The sequence below is a fragment of the Anser anser genome (assembly GCF_964211835.1).
Source record: "Anser anser genome assembly, chromosome: 8".
In the NCBI taxonomy this organism is placed as follows: domain Eukaryota; kingdom Metazoa; phylum Chordata; class Aves; order Anseriformes; family Anatidae; genus Anser; species Anser anser.
In genome coordinates, this window is record NC_139728.1 from 28660800 (window position 1) to 28676619 (window position 15820).

The 15820-nt window shown below is 38.5% G+C and overlaps 1 protein-coding gene and 1 long non-coding RNA gene across 2 annotated transcripts; one reads left to right on the forward strand and one right to left on the reverse strand.

Moving 5' to 3' along the window:
* Nucleotides 1–649: 649 nt before the first annotated feature.
* On the reverse strand, nucleotides 650–14535 carry LOC310903759 (E3 ubiquitin-protein ligase RNF170-like). The gene is made up of 5 exons (XM_083847637.1): nucleotides 13357–14535; nucleotides 8250–8358; nucleotides 3694–3767; nucleotides 3094–3204; nucleotides 650–2007 (listed from the first exon to the last, which is right to left on the reverse strand). Exons 1-5 carry the CDS (start codon nucleotides 13429–13431, stop codon nucleotides 1702–1704), a joined length of 675 nt encoding a protein of 224 aa, XP_083703763.1. The 5' UTR covers nucleotides 13432–14535; the 3' UTR covers nucleotides 650–1701.
* On the forward strand, nucleotides 1880–14653 carry LOC310903760. The gene is made up of 4 exons (XR_014587776.1): nucleotides 1880–2948; nucleotides 10974–11202; nucleotides 13372–13446; nucleotides 14529–14653. It is a non-coding gene; the product is annotated as an uncharacterized lncRNA (long non-coding RNA).
* Nucleotides 14654–15820: the final 1167 nt, after the last annotated feature.

Genomic DNA, 15820 nt, shown 5'->3' on the forward strand with positions numbered 1-15820 from the left:
TAAGAAGTGAGGGGGAACAGAACAGAACGTACTCAAATCAACTGTAAGTGTGTTATAGGTCACTAATGAGAACCCTTCTTTTCTTCAGACTGCAATCTTCGACCCTCTTGGTGGGCCTTTATTATGCAAGAGAAACAACCTACAGTCAGTCCCTCTCCATGCATCAGTATTCGTAAAAATGGACTCCATCTTTATACATTTAGCTTGATAGAAGTTCCATTCTTTTGTATTGGCATAGGCTGTAATTCCCAGTTAAATGCAAACAGAAGTTACACAATAACAAAATTACACTTAGAGAACTTGGAAAATAATAGTTTCTGGGGTTTTTATGTTAGTAGTCAGCATTCAAAAACATCTGGTAATTTTTTTAAAGAAACAATGCACTTCCTGCCTTGTAGTTCATGGAAAAGCAATTGTTGCCATTTCCAAAGTACCCATTGTTAAGAGAAACAGCTTTACAAGTTCAGGGACATAATTAAAGACAATGAAAGTTGATGGGAATAAAATGAGAAAACATCATAACAAAAAGAGTATAACAAGCAAGAAAATAACTGCAACATACTGGTATATCGTAACATACAATTCAAGGGTACAATAAAATATGTCAATTGAAAATGTGTAGAAAGAAAAAAAAAGTTGGAGACCAGTGTATTGTGAACAATAAATATTCATATATTTTAATATATCAATTTTAATATACAAGTCATATGTAAAAATAAGTTCACTGACTCCAAATACATAGCAAATGTACAGATTGTATAGGGACAGACGTGTAGGATTGTCTGGTACTGTACCAGCATTTTTAACTCTTCACAGCTCAACACAACCCCCCCACTCCCACCAACTTTAGCAGACTTTCTATAAACTTTATTATCACCATCATAAACTTAGCCTGGATCTGTCTGGCTGAACCAGTACCATGACTTACAAGGAAATCACGAGGAGTGTATGAAGCCTACAAAGGAAGCAAACGTTTATGGTGACTTTGTTAAAGCTTAGGTGCACAGATTTCAACAAAGCTGTGTACCTTGCTTAGGCTTACACGGAAGACTTACACCAACATTTGTTCACATTTCTCGCATGATCCTTTTAATGCTGTTCTCCCCTTGTAATAATTCTACTTTACAGTTGCTTTTTTGTTCCAAGCCAGTACTACTACCACGTTGTCCAATTTCAGAATTGGACTGTACTCATTGCAGAGCCGTAAAAATCTGTATTCCAATGGACGTGTAATCAGCTCTGATAGCACAAAGTACCGGTACACAATTTTGTAGAGGTATTACCAAACATTACTTTTGTTATATGAGACCTAGCAAATTGCAGAGTTTGCTAAATTCTCAGATTAACATTTTTCTCAAATCAAGCCAAGATGTAAAATGTCAAAGCTTAAGAGTTCTAAAAATCTTCAACTGCAATTTGATTGGCATTTTAATTTTAGGTTCTGTTCATAGCCTTAAGCAATTTCAATTCAGGCACTTTATATAAAAGTGAAGCATGAAAGAGCCTAGCAAATATACAGTGGTATATAAAACTAGCCTTCTAAGCACTTGCACATCAAATCACTTGGCCACGCCAAATATCACCGAGTCCTGCTTCAGCCTTTGTCTGCAGCAGAATGACAAATCCATCACATGCTGACCCAAATGAAGAAGTCTGTCACTGTTTGATGGAGTTTGACCAAAGAATCGATGTTTGAGTCACTCAGGATTCCGACAGCATGCTCTGAGCCGCAGACCTTGCCATATTTACCCCGTTTGATGCAATTTGCTGACAAATGTTTATCATACAAATTAAAAGAAGGGAAACTACCACCATGTCATCAGCTGTCCCAAGTGTTCTGCAGAGAGGCCCAGGCATTGTGTCAAAAGGAGACGATAAGCATATGATTGTTCCGAAGGAGCAAACAACAACTCTTATGAAAAAAATCCATACGAGACCACCCCAGGTAAAGATTCCTCGCCAGGCAAGAGTCAGGAATAACGGCATGTCGTAAAGGTAATCTGAAAACTAAATATGCAGATGAGTTATACTGTGCTGCATTCTGATTTGTGCGCTTCTTTCTGAGTCTGAGTTGAAGAATGAGTCTTTAAACACTTTTAGATTCAGATCTCCTGAATGCAAAAACTTTCTGTGCTGTCCAAGTCTGCCTACAGAGGTCAATGGTTTTGCACTATCTACAAGCACACTTCTTTCTAAAAGGAGTACTCACTCCCCCAGCACTTTGCAAAGAAAGTATTATGCTTGACACTGAGTGCTTTTGGAAACTGGTCCTTAATGGCTGCAATGAGCATATGCCTCTCTTCAAAATGTGGCATCAACTGTGACTATTAATACTTGAAAATGAGATCTTAGGTCTCACTTTAGTATGGACAGAAACCATAGGACTGACTGACTATTCCTCTTCATTAATACTAGTTTGTTGGGTTGAAAGATAACATTCTTATCCACAGCGCTTAGTTTATAGTCCATAGATTAAAGCAGACTCCACAGTCCTGTTTGGGCCCCCTACCAGGATGTGACAGGAGAGGAGGATTTGCTTTGGTGATATTCTACACACTGTCAAGAATGGGCCTCGTGTGTGCGTTCATCCTTCATATCAGTTCCACTACCTGTCACATCTCTGCACCAGATGGGATTCCAGCTCTTATGAAGTACAGAGCCAGTGTACACTGCCCGAATTTGGCAATACCTAGAGAAAAAAATAGCTGCTTTCTAAGCTGGAATCTCATTTGGAACAAAAAACGTTTATGCAATTTAAAATCCCGGAGTTCAAATCTGAAAGTTCCAGGCTGACCATCTCTAATTCTGCTTTGCTTACTGTGTTTCGTCTCACACTGTCTTTTCCTCCCTGCCAGAAGGACTGCAGAATGATTCCTCTGAGCTAGGAACTCGTGAGAAGCACCTAGAAGTAGGTGCTTAGTAGGAGAAGCTGAACCCAGCAGTGACTGGTAAGACTTCCCCTGTGATATCACCAATAAGTGCATAAAAAGATAATTCACGCACTTATACAAAGTAGTTTTCACTGTTGGGTCTCTTTCAATCCTGTGTGTTACGCAGTACTAAGTAGGTAAATGTAGCTTTATAAATACTTACCGGTCGAGTTTGCCCTGAGAAACGCTTGTTGTAAGCTCTAATGTCATGTACAACTTGTTTACTTGGCTTATCCTGTTGCTTTTCACAAGAGATGTTATCCAGAAGAACCACCTTCATAAGAAAAGAAGGTAGGTATTAGCACTGTGTATTTGAATCTTCAGTATAGAGGCTAGTGTTCTGTAGTATGTCTCTCCACAATCTCTTCCTAGCAAATTGACCTTTGTCCAGTTCCATCAGTTCCATGACAGCAAGAACATTCTCCTTTTATAACCTGCCTCCAACCTACCAGTACAGCAGGCAGCTTTTGGAAGGGTTCAGATGAGATGAGGAAGTCCCCTATTGCTTTTTACGGAATGTTATCTCAGAAGAGACTCAATAAACTGTACAAAAGTAAAATGCCAGAGGCCTGTTTAATATTTCACAGAGTTGACTGATAAGACGTGTCAAATGATAAATGTGAATGGCTGCAGGGTCATTCAATTGTAAGTGGGTTTTGAAATGCAGTGGAAAAATAGAGGATAAATAAAGTTGATCCTAAGAGCTCAAGCTAGTCATTTTGTATTTATCATAACGCAGATGTGTACAAGGGAGTTGTTTTACCTTTTGTCTGCAGAGAGGGCAGGTTATTGCTCCTAACCAGGGACTATGTTTCCAGTATGTGATTAGACAGGAGCCTACCAAAAAAAAAAAAGTGTTAAGATGCATGAAGTATATTTGAGGATATTTCATGTTTACAAAGAAGTTATCAGAAATAATAAACCCTCTTTCTACAACTGGCTGCAAAAATGAATGTAATTCTTTGCTTTCAGTTTAATATGTGGTTTTACTTGGCAAACTGACTGTGTGAAAATGGAGTCTTAGACCTCCTGCACTGATGTATACAGCTCCATGGGGCCTCCCATTAACGGAGACTTTGATTAATTCCAGTGGATAGCATCTTATTCTTGAAGCTCCCTTGACTGTGGTTGAAACACTCACAAATACAGGTACTCTTCCAATATGTATACATAGCACAGTGCAACGCTGTGCTGGCTGCTGTGGACAAAAGCAGCGCAGCTGCATGAAGGTGGACTTCCTCCGAGTCAGTAAGGCGTTCAGGGGCTCTGAGGGCCCGTTATCGCAAATAAACCAACACACAGCCAAGGGACAGCTTGGTCTTGCAGACACCTCCTGGCACAACACAGATCTTGGTGATGAAGTATCATATTTGGGACTATTTTGCCTTTTTGCCTTTTTTTCTTTCCTTTTTTTTTATTTTTTTTTTTAATTACTGTATTTCAACTGTTTTACCCCTCTGGAACTGCATAGCTCTATAGCTCTAGAAGAGCGAGTTGCTGCATTCTTTTTGATGTGTCTTGCCAAGACAACTGCTAACTAATTTCCAAATGCAGTATCATTTTCTTAGTGCTAAGGTCCCAGGTGTGGAGGAGGGCAGAGTCTGAGGACACTAAGATTAGAGTGTGCATATAACTAACAGCAGTGGCTGACATACATGAATGTCAGCGCTGGTACTAACAGCAAAACATAAATAGCATCTAATCAGAAGCAGCACAGCTTGACTTTCAGCTCCCGGGCGCAGTGTGCAGCGTGACAGGTCAGGAAAATAAATCTTTTAACATGTAAACTGATCAAATTTGACAAGGACCACAGTGAAAGCAACAGCAGAACACCGCATTGCCTTTTTGATGGAATTGTTTTATTGAATTGAACAATGGTATTCTAAAAACAACCAGCAAGTAGTTTAAGTAGTATGACAAGAAGTCTTCAGGAGCCCTCAGTGCAATGCTTTTCTGCACCCAGACTTTCTTTGTCAATTGTTACTGAAAAGAGGAATATTAGAGGAGAAATGTGTCTGAAGTCAAGTATAAAAAGTGTTCATGATACTATCAGTTACTTCCTTTATAGGACATCCCTATGTTAGGGATGATAAATTTGGCCCAAAGATATTTTTATGAACCTTGCTCTGACTTGTACGTTTTACTTTTGTTTTCATTTGAGTGCAGGATTTTTCTTTCTAACTCTTCTATTTTGTTTGCATATATGGAACAGTTAGCTGGGCACATGGCTATGTTTATATCTAAATCCTCATGTGGTATGTATAAACTCAGTCTGGCAGCCAGCTTCAAGCTTTTGCTTGAACTTTTACAGTTGACAGACATCATGCCTGACTTCAGGAGCAGCTTTGACCCTCTAGGTTCAGATTCTGTATCATGATCCACGCAGCGATGTCCCAGTGGTGACAGTGGGGTACTACTGGATCCCATAGTTCATCAAGGGCTTTAAAAAATAACCCTGTGGAAATTAAAATGTGCTACATGCAGAATCCTTTGTTTAGTAGAACAGGAAAGAAAGACTCCTATGAAGTTGACCTATTTGTGCTTCAGTGCCTTTTTCATAAAATAGACAAAATCCTGTTTTAATCTAGCCTGCTACACAATCTTCTGAGGGAGTCTGTAGGTTTTTCTAAAATACCTCTGTGGTTATTGTTAATTAGAAAAAAATAATATTGCTCAAGGATCGTTTTTCAGTTGAACTTCCTGAACATATGGTTCAAACTGAAGCTGAAAAGGAAAACTTCAGGACAAACTGTATGAATTACTACTAATAATAAAATCAGACATTTTTTATAAGTCCACATTAATCTTCTTTAAAAGCTCTGGGTTGACCACATTTTTTAAATAAAACTTTTACCAGGGTGGAATTTATTAAGAGTGCTCAGCATTACCTTAGCTCTGTTCTGCAGGGCAACAAGAGAAGTTTTGTTACTGATTTCAGTCACAACAGGCTTAGATCTACGTAGAATGGTTCTGATAAGCCCAATGTAAAGTTTTATTGGTTTAAGACATGAAAAACAGACATGTTACGCTTTTACTATATAAACATAGTCATAACCCAGATAATGCATTGCACTGGAATCTATGCTTTAGAGTGTATATGAAGACGTACTTGGGGAATGTAAAGCCTAACTAAATATGTGCAGTTAATGATAACAATATATATACCAAACTTGTACTTCTCCACAGATCTCAAAAGAAATATAAAGCCCAAATCATTATGTCATATTCAGAGGTAGAAAAGGGAAAGCTAACCAGGCCAGAGAAAGTGGAAAGTTAATGACTTTTGTTGTTGTGTCTATCTTGGTATTCGAAACTATAACTTACGTGATGTTATTTGAAACATGTTTTGAGGCCATATGCTTACTGTTTGTTCTGGAGTGAATTTTATTCAAAGCATCCTTTTCCTGTGTGGTATAAAACAGTGAGTGGTAATAAAAACTTAAAAGAGGCTTAAGTATTAAATGGTGTCACTTGTGGTAGACAAAGAGTCCATAGCTGTTGCTGATCCATTGATTTGTTGTGGTTTCAGAGGACAGAGATGGTGGCAGTGTTGATGAGGGGCTGGTTTGGGAGAGCGCTTTTCAATATAGAACACGGTGCCTTGTTCTCATTTAAGCTTAGCTCTTTTTATAACACTCTTACATGGTGAAAAAAGTTCAACTGGCTTGTAAACATAACTTACACTTGTTTTAAGCTCTCTGTAAAATGTAGGAAGGAGCTTTATGGTTCTGACCAGTGTCTTTTGATGTATCTTGTGCTGCAGTATCAGTTATTACTGCCAGCTGCCTGCATGACCCTCTGCCAGAGATGACTGATGTCGTGCTGCACAGGAGCACTGAAGCACCTTCACTGGCAGTTTCAACCTCATCAGATCATAAACTCCAGTTCTTTTCTGCCACTTGTGCAGTGGTGATGACAGCATTCAGCCAGGAACCTGATAAGCAGCTGGGGCAGTCAGGTTGTAAACTTTGCCTGTAAATTCACCAGAGGATGTATGTCAGAGGTGTGAGCAAAACTGTGACGTTCAGGCCAAGTATGCTGGTGGCCTTATCCTGCAGCCTTTCAGAGCAGGTGCAAAGCTCACACTGACTCCAGTGGTGCAGAATGTGGCCCTTAAAAATCCTGAAATCCCCTTTATAAATGCAGTTATGAATATAGCTCCCTCCGCTACTCTGTGCTTCGTCCTTGTCTTCCTTTGAAAAATTATTTAAGTTTTGTAATCCTAACCATATGGCTTAGCAGCCTCAAAGAAGTCACTTAGCAGACACATTTATCTACTGAATTATGGTTTTACTTGAGACTATCCAGCAACTATAGCTGCACTGGCTGAGGACAGGAGGCCACACGGCAGGCAGCCTCAACAGAAGGACCCTCACACTGCTTATCCAGGCAGTGTCTCTGGATCTGTCCCTTTTCTGTTAAGACAGGCCCTAGACTGGCATAAACAGTTACTGAGCATACATCATAATGAGATGTCTGAATATTTTTTCCATGTATGACCACATGGATTTTCTTTAAAAAGAGTTAAATGGATTAAAAGGTTTGTACATGACTAGAAACTCACTTGTTGAATGGTTTAGTATGTAACTTCCACTTTATTTTTTATTTTTTTAAGAAAGCTTTTACAGGACTATAAAGCAAGATAATAGTGCCTTATAGCTCTAAATCATTTCAGCTTTAGTTTAGGCAATTGTTTCATGGGGAAGCAAGCCTGTGGAACAGAATCAGACCTAAGCCTGATATCTTTTATGCCTGATTTTTACCAATGTAAATTAAATTTGAATCGATTTTATGGGATACTTGTTTTTTTATGCTGTTGAATATTGATATATAAAATGATGAGCTGTCTTCCCAGAAGTGAGTTCATGCTCAAAGAGAAGACCTCACATTTGTTGTAGCTTGAACTTTTACAGTCACAAACTGTATGACTATTAAATTGATGATTTTTATAACTTAGGGTTTTTGCATAGTTGAATAAAAATTGTGTGGTTTTCTGGACCTTTTAAGCATTCCATGAGTTGTGTTGTAATTTAACAGTATACTGCAAAATCATCTGTTACCTCTTGTCTTGTGACTTCCTGCATTTTGCTTTTCAAAAGTGGCCCCTTGTCAAGATAAAGGCAAGGAACAGATAAAAAATACTGTTACTGATTTTTTGGTGATACAAAGATGGGACTCTTGCTTCTAGTGAGAGAACTGACTTTAATTCTAGGGAGAAGGGCTTGGACTGGTTCCTACATAGAACCTGAGATCTCTGTAGGAAGCGTGCTGCATTTAGTTGCCTTTATAAGCACCGTGCTGTCAATCCAAAAACCTTACCACAGAATAAATGTCCACAGTTGGTTTCTACTGGGAGAGTAGCTGTTTGGAGACAGATGGGGCAGCTGAAGTCTCTGTGGTTCCTAGGCCGCCAGATTTGGAGTGATTCCTGAAAGAGAAGTAGTGCAGAGTCCTCAGTAAATTAGTATTTTGGCTGACATGCTCAGTTCATTAACCATCTCCCATGAACAGCAGAGAGTCACAGGAGCTAAAAAACATAGATGTCATGCATAACTAATAGTTACCTCAGCAGATAAGGAAAGTTAGGCAGAAAGAAATTATTCCTGTAATCCTACAGAAAACACCAGTGTCAGCTAAGATCAAGATGCCACGTTTCTGTTTCCAGTGATTAATCCCCATACCACGGGGCAATAGTTATGTTCTGAAGGCCTGTAGAGTTTGACCCACTGGCTTGTCTTTCTGTCGTTATTAGTCAGACAGCACCCAAGGTTTGCCTCAGTAGCTTTTGGATCTTTTTCTTCCTTCTGTGTAGTCATGCCTAGCACTTAAATGTACTGAAATAAGGACCAGGCCATTTTCTGCCTTCCTTGGCAGAATGGTATTCTTACTGTGTATCATAGGCTATGTGGCTCCAAGTCACCTTTACGTTATTTGATGGCTTTTATACAGTCCTTCCCTTTGCTGAGCAAATTCTATAATTAAGAATAACTGAGGTTTGTTTCTACAGCAGGAAGATAAGAGCTTTGTAAACTTCTGTAGTGCTAAAGAGGCATTTTAAAATTCAAAGTGGGCATATTTGTGTTATAATATTCCTTTGTATTATAATATTCCTGGAGTACTCTCTACCTGTAGGGGAAAGGCTGAAGGATGTGTGCAGGTCTTCTAAATTTTGCTCCTAAGTCATTATCTTAAGGCAATAAAAGATTATTTGGCAGTATACTCATCTTTGCCAGGACTGTGTGATACAGTGAGAGGTAAAATAGCCATTCTCACTCAGTATTGATTCCTCACCACATCTGAAGTTTTTGCTACTGTTATTATGATGCATTAGCTCGTCCATAATGGGTAACGGGCCTGCCTATATTGTCTTAGCACATCACAGAGAAGCTTATATTTGACCATATGTTCGATTGCCATAACCACAATGAGATCAGTCTTTGAAGAAAATGTAATAATAATGTGGCTAGTGTCCTTTCTGGAGATGAAGCTACTCCAATGTTTCTATCAGTCCCAGAAACAGAGGAGTTCTTCTGAAACTCGGAGGGAGCTTCCCAGGAAGGTCCTCTACTTTAAGGTACCATCTTAAAGGCTATTAATACTGGCTGTGCTCCGCTGCCTAGGCATGTTTAGGGAGGTCCAACAAGAGAAAGCATCAATTACAGTTTTATTTTGCATTTTGATCAAAAAGTTATGAACTCCATGTGTTTCTTAATGACCACAGAGGTCTGGCTTTATATGGAATGGGTATTATTTTCCCATTACCTAAATAAGGCATTCAGATGTGATGATGCTATACTTGGAGATTACAGTATCACTGCATCCCTTGTTGCCCAATTGGGATTGCTTTGCTGTTTTTCAAATAGCTGATTGGCACCTACCTACATGACAGATCTGTGAATACAATTCCAAGCAATTGACCTGTTTATGGAAGTTTTTATAAAGAGAAAATTGAACAGATTCTAGATTTTGCATACCAAATGCTGAAAGACCCAAAATGACTATGAAGATGTAAGATCATCTGACAACAGACAAAGATTTTAAAAAAAATAATTATTTTTTTTTCTAATTAATAATTCCAAGAAAGAAAGAGGTTGTCTTACAGGTCTGCCAAATAAATGAGTGTGAAACTAGGTCTCTTGTCATAGCCATGCCTAAAACAATGAGTTCACTGAATTAGTGATTTTAAATCAGCACCTTTAATATTGGTCTTTCCTTCCTAAAATGGGGATCTGTAAAAAGAAAGAACTGGAGGTTTTAAACCAACAAGTCATAACTGCTGGGAAGTCTTTCTTCCTTACAGTTTATGAAGTTATAAATGGTTCTGAGACCCAACAAAAAGTTCAGGCGCTGAATGTGTTTACGCTGTTTTCAGATTTTCCCCTCTGTGCACTAGTAAGATGCTCTCTTCATTTCCTGCTAAGGTGGCAGCCACACAATAGCCCAACAAAGCTGGGGTTACTGACCATGGCAAACTAAAACCTAACGGAGATCAGACAGACTCGAGTCCCCTGCACTGACAAATGACCTCTGGGCAAACATGGTTTGACATGTTTCCTAAAATTCGTATAGCACTTAGCAGCCCTATATTTTGCCTTCAAGTGCAAAGCTGATGGGCTGTTTGCAGATTCAGAAGTGAATGATTTCAACTGATAGAAAAGTGTAATAGTAAACATCAGCTGAGGAACTGCCCGGAGTGCTCAACTGGTGTGTTTATAACCATATTACTGATGTTTACACATAGGCATATATTACATAAACCGATTAGGTATCTGCTCTTTATTTTTGCAAAGTAACAAGACACACATTTCTTTAGCTTTGCCTCACAACAAAGCGAACCAAATGTGTTTCTGATTATGTAACAGATACTGAGTCAAGGGAAACCCAGCATTCCCAGACCGTAACTGATGGAAATTGTGAGAAGCTCTCGCTCACTGCAACCTCAACAAGTTGAAACTGCTTGTGTATTTTGTATCAGAATGTGTTGTACAATAATTAACTTACTATACGATTCCTAGGGGACAAATGATTGTAACTTTTTTCCAGATGACTCATCTTCTGCTGACTTACATGAGCAAATCTGCAGAAACAGAGTTTGTGCTGTTCAGAAGATGGGAAAATTGACTGTTGCTGTGTTGCTGTACAGCACCAGGGCTGGAAACTCAGCTGCCAAGTGCGAGTTGCTGTTCAGAAGCTCTGTGCTCGGAGCATCTGAGTTAGGACTTTACGAATCACAGGAAGGAACCAGGCAATGATCCTGTGACAGTGACACCAGGTAAAGAATACGTGCATGTATAGATGAAGAAAAAATCATGCAAATTCACTACCACGAAGCAGCATTTTTTTATCTTGGAATCGTTCCTTTACTGAATGAAGCGAGGTGGGAAGCTTGTCCAGCTCTCACAATATGACCGACAGGTCATAGGTTCGGGAAAAAGAAATAGGCAGTTCTTTACACAGACAATTAAGCAGTGGACATTCTTGTTACGAATGCTCTAAATTTCTGAATTCAATAGGCACTGGATATCAAGTGCTATTAAATGCAAAGGTAGTACCTCTGACTGAACAAGTTAATGAACCATAAACCGCCAGAGAATGAAAGAGTATTCTGGGGAAGCTTCACATAATTGCCTGTTTCTTTATTCTTCTGTAGGCATCCAGTGCAGCAGAGAGGGCTAGATGGCCCTGGTTTGATCTGGTGTAGCCATTCTTACATTAATAGAGCATATTGGGGAAAATGGGACTTGCAGACACCTTCAGCAAAGATATCAGTGGCTTAGTCTTGTCCTGAGTTCAGATAGGCTGGGAAAAACATGCTAGATCTTTCATTTATTTGAATAGATTATGTGTACATAATCAAATTTCTGATTTATTTAGTCCAAGCACTCAAAATGGTGTTTGAGTTGGTTTATTGTTGGTTATAAGGATAGTGACCAGCTGGATCTGATAGAAAAAGACAGATGATAACCTGATGTAGATGTAAGTCTGCCAGGATAAATTTCCCCCTTCCAAAGTCCTGAGGCAGCCTTTGAACGTTTGAACTAGCTGAATGAGAGATTGAAGTAGTAATTACGGCACTTAGCATTTTGTGGCTTGTGCCTGTTAGTTTTTGATGGTGCTAAAGTCATAACAAAACAAAATACTTAGTGTGACTGTGCCCAAAATACCAGACTTCTGAGGATCTTCCTCTCATGTAGTAGTTCTACATGTAATCTAGAAACAACACAATTAAAATTGTCATTCCTGTTAACACTTTAGGCTAGAAACTTGAAAGTGTTCATTAAGTTACTGTTCCATAGCCTTGTACTGGATATTTGCACCTATCTCACCTTGGTAAATCCCAGGCCTGGATAATGCCATACCGATAGGGTTTACTATGGATGATGATGTATAGAGCTTCATGTCAAATTTTAAATCTGCTGGCTAGTGAAGACCACAGAAAGCTTCCATGTTTATTTTTAAATACAGTTTTAAGGTTTGCTACAATTGGGCCCTCATGTTTATTCTTTCCTCAGTGAGCACCGCAGGTGTTTTTGCTTTTGGTGTCAGAGTTCCAAGGGAACTCTCCATGTAGGTACCTGCTTAGAGGCTAGGTTTTGAAGCTCTTCAAACCCAGAAGTTCCTGGTGTCATGGAGTCAGAGAAAGAAAAAAAAAAGAGAGATCTTTTCAAATGTGGATGCATCTTTTGTCTTAAAATAAAAGCCGAGCAGTTCAGAAAATAATTCTAGCAGAATTCTGCAAAATCAAGCCTACTGTACTAAAATGTTATCACTAGATTTGATACATTTTTAATACATGTATGCAAAAGAAAGGCAAGAAGTAGTAATCGTATAACTGATTGTGAAGCCAGAGGCTCCCAGGTGTAAACCTTTACTTCTGCAACACAGCTCAGCTCACTACATCCTTCAGTTTTACCACTAGGAAGTTTGGTTTTAAAGCATCAGTGATGAGTAAGCATGTTTGAGGAAAAGAAATTGAAGTTTAAAAAGCACTTAGCAGATTTAAGTGCTAACAACAATTTATTCATATTTTCATGAGCATCTGTCATTAATGAGGAGTAAAAGAGAACTACATCACAATGATGTAATTCTATAATGAGGAGTAAAAGAGATCTACATCACAATTAAGATGATCCGCAAGGATACACTGGACAGCTCATTATTTGAAAATGAATATTAAATCAAATCACAAATGAGAATATGACATATTTTAAAGAGAAGAATTGACTTGTGCAAATTTTCCAAAAGTAATCTAATGATTAAAAGTATAAATAAATACTTATTTATAAATATATATAAATAAATAATATACCAATATACAATCATAATAAATAAAAATAAATAATCACATATAAAAATAAATATTTATAATCATTCTAATGATCATGTCCTACCCTGGTTGAGAAAACCTACACAAAATTCAACTTACCATTCCTCTTTGCAGAACTGCTTGCAAGGAGCTGAGTAAGTTACACGGGCTGTCAGTGCTACGGTGTGGAATCATTCATGAAGGCCCGCTGTACGTCTTTGTCAATTATTAACTTCGTTGCCCAATGGCAAGGGTCTGTCAAGTTTTCTAAATTATGGTTATGAAAGAAATATGTTGTTATTTGTTTTTACCCCCAAATAAAGCAAGTCTGCTAACAAAAAATAAAAAAAAAAACAGAGGTCTCCTGGGGGGAAAAAAAAAAAAACACCTTTCTAAAACACCTAAATATATCTTCTTCCCCCCAGAAGGTGTTTGACATAATCAAAAGGTACCTGAATGTAATAAAAATAGTGCATTACTATTTTTAAATATTAACTTGATCAAGGGCATCTACAGGTATTTTGATCACCTGATAAAATAGCAGCCTATCAGTTGTGTAGACAAGTGATTAACTGAAGTACTGTTGTGAAATGGGCTTAAAACTTGCCAGACACTTGTGATACTTTGGTATTACATAAGTGCCAAATTAGATTGTGTAACACAGTATTGTCCAATAAAGCAAGCAAAGTGTAGAACTTAAGCAGAAGATCTAACTTGTTAAAATAATTTTAATTTAGAGGCACGTTTACTTCATAAAGTATTTATTCTTTGTCATGCTCTGTAGTCCTCTAGAAAGGCTTGATTCTGTAAAGGTATTCTGCAATTTAATGCAGCAAAATTAATAAGGAGGCCTTGGTTTTGTGCAGAGCTAACCACTCTGATCCTAACTCAGCAAGGCATTGAAGCACATGCTGAATTTTCAGCCCTCAGGTAACACATAACCTCTTATGGAGGAGTGGAGTGGGAGTTGGTAATATTGGAATAGAAATACACTTAGAACAAAAGTAATGCCCCTGGCATCCCTGCTGAAGCACTGATAAGCTAAACAAAGCTCTTTTCAAAGACTAATAACCAGATGGGATTTGTAGCATAAACAATGCTCCTTGTTAGTCACCAGTCCCTAGGGCATCTTCCTCACTTTGTTAGAGAGAGATTGGCAACAAATGAAATGCTGTATGTGATTTCCTGCCCTGGGTATGCATGCATGCTCGCATGACAGTGTGATAGCTGTCATTTATTATTTATCTAAGTATGTATACACATCTACAGTGTGATTTAATTACTTACTAAAGGTGCCAGACTGACAGAGGCAGAAGCCGGAGATGTTCCCTTACGCAGAGAACTGACACGGGGTAAGTAGTGGCATCCTTCCTGGGCTGTTCTATTAAAATGCTTCACCCCAAAGGACACCCCAAATACCTGAATGTAGCTCATTTTCTCCACCTTTTTCCCAGCTACTCTGTTCAACTTGTTAAATCCTTAAAGGCTGCTAACAAGGACGTCAGTTATTCCTGCCAGTGACTCTGACTTTTAGACAGGAATGTTTATCCACTAGAAATTTCGTTTGAACACATTAAATTATTTTAGCGAGGTTACTCAAGCATTTGATTAGTACTAACGCAAAATATGATTGGAATTATTTGAAAACAGAGTTGAAACTCCCCCTAACGAAATAATAGCAAAAAGATTGTAGACTTTCTGTGAAATGAACCCAGATTCCCTTTTACTTGCCAGGGGCTGTATGCATAGAGCTATGTCTCTTTTGTAGTCACTTACGCTCTTACACAACAGACAGACCAGTCTTGGAAACTGGATGCTAAATTCTGCACTGTTTGAATAAGCAGGATTTTGTTTTCATTCTTTATGTCACTCCAGCTATTATTGCTCAGTTACCATTACAGTTCACGTAGTCGAGTAGTCCCATCTAAGGCAACAGGTCTGTTCACACCAACCACTTGTATTATTGCGTTATTAATTCCCAATTCTCCACATAAAATTTCTTATTCTGTTTCCCAAATGTCTACCTAACCAAAAATGAGGATCAAGACATATAAAGATGTGAAATAACGCTTCCTGGCAGTGTTTTGGAGCAGGGCTTATATGATGACATATCTGACACAAACCAAGGGGTTTAGGACTGAGATGGAGCTTTGCGTTACAAATTCTCAGTGTGTCCCAGCTCCAACCTAATTCCATCCTGGGAAAGAAGAGTGGTGAAGACTGACCGCTGAATACACAATATGTAGACAGGCTTTACAGTGTTCTGCTAAAATGGAGATGCAGGTTATCAGAGCTGCTACTAACATGCTTCCTAAATAAGAGCAGAGCATATCAGACCAGCTGTCAGTGAATTGCATCAGGAAATCAAGAGAGAAATCTCTTTAAATGGAAATGTAAGTGAATGGCTAGTAAAACCAGACTATTAAAACTTTTATCTTAAAGAATGATCCAAGCACAAAGTGTAGTTTTGTTGAAAATGCCAATTAAAATAGTTGTAACCTGTCTGGCACTGCTTGGAATGAACAACCTGTTAAAAAGAGGCTCAATCCACCTGCGGTAGGAGTTGGCTTTCATTCTGGAACAT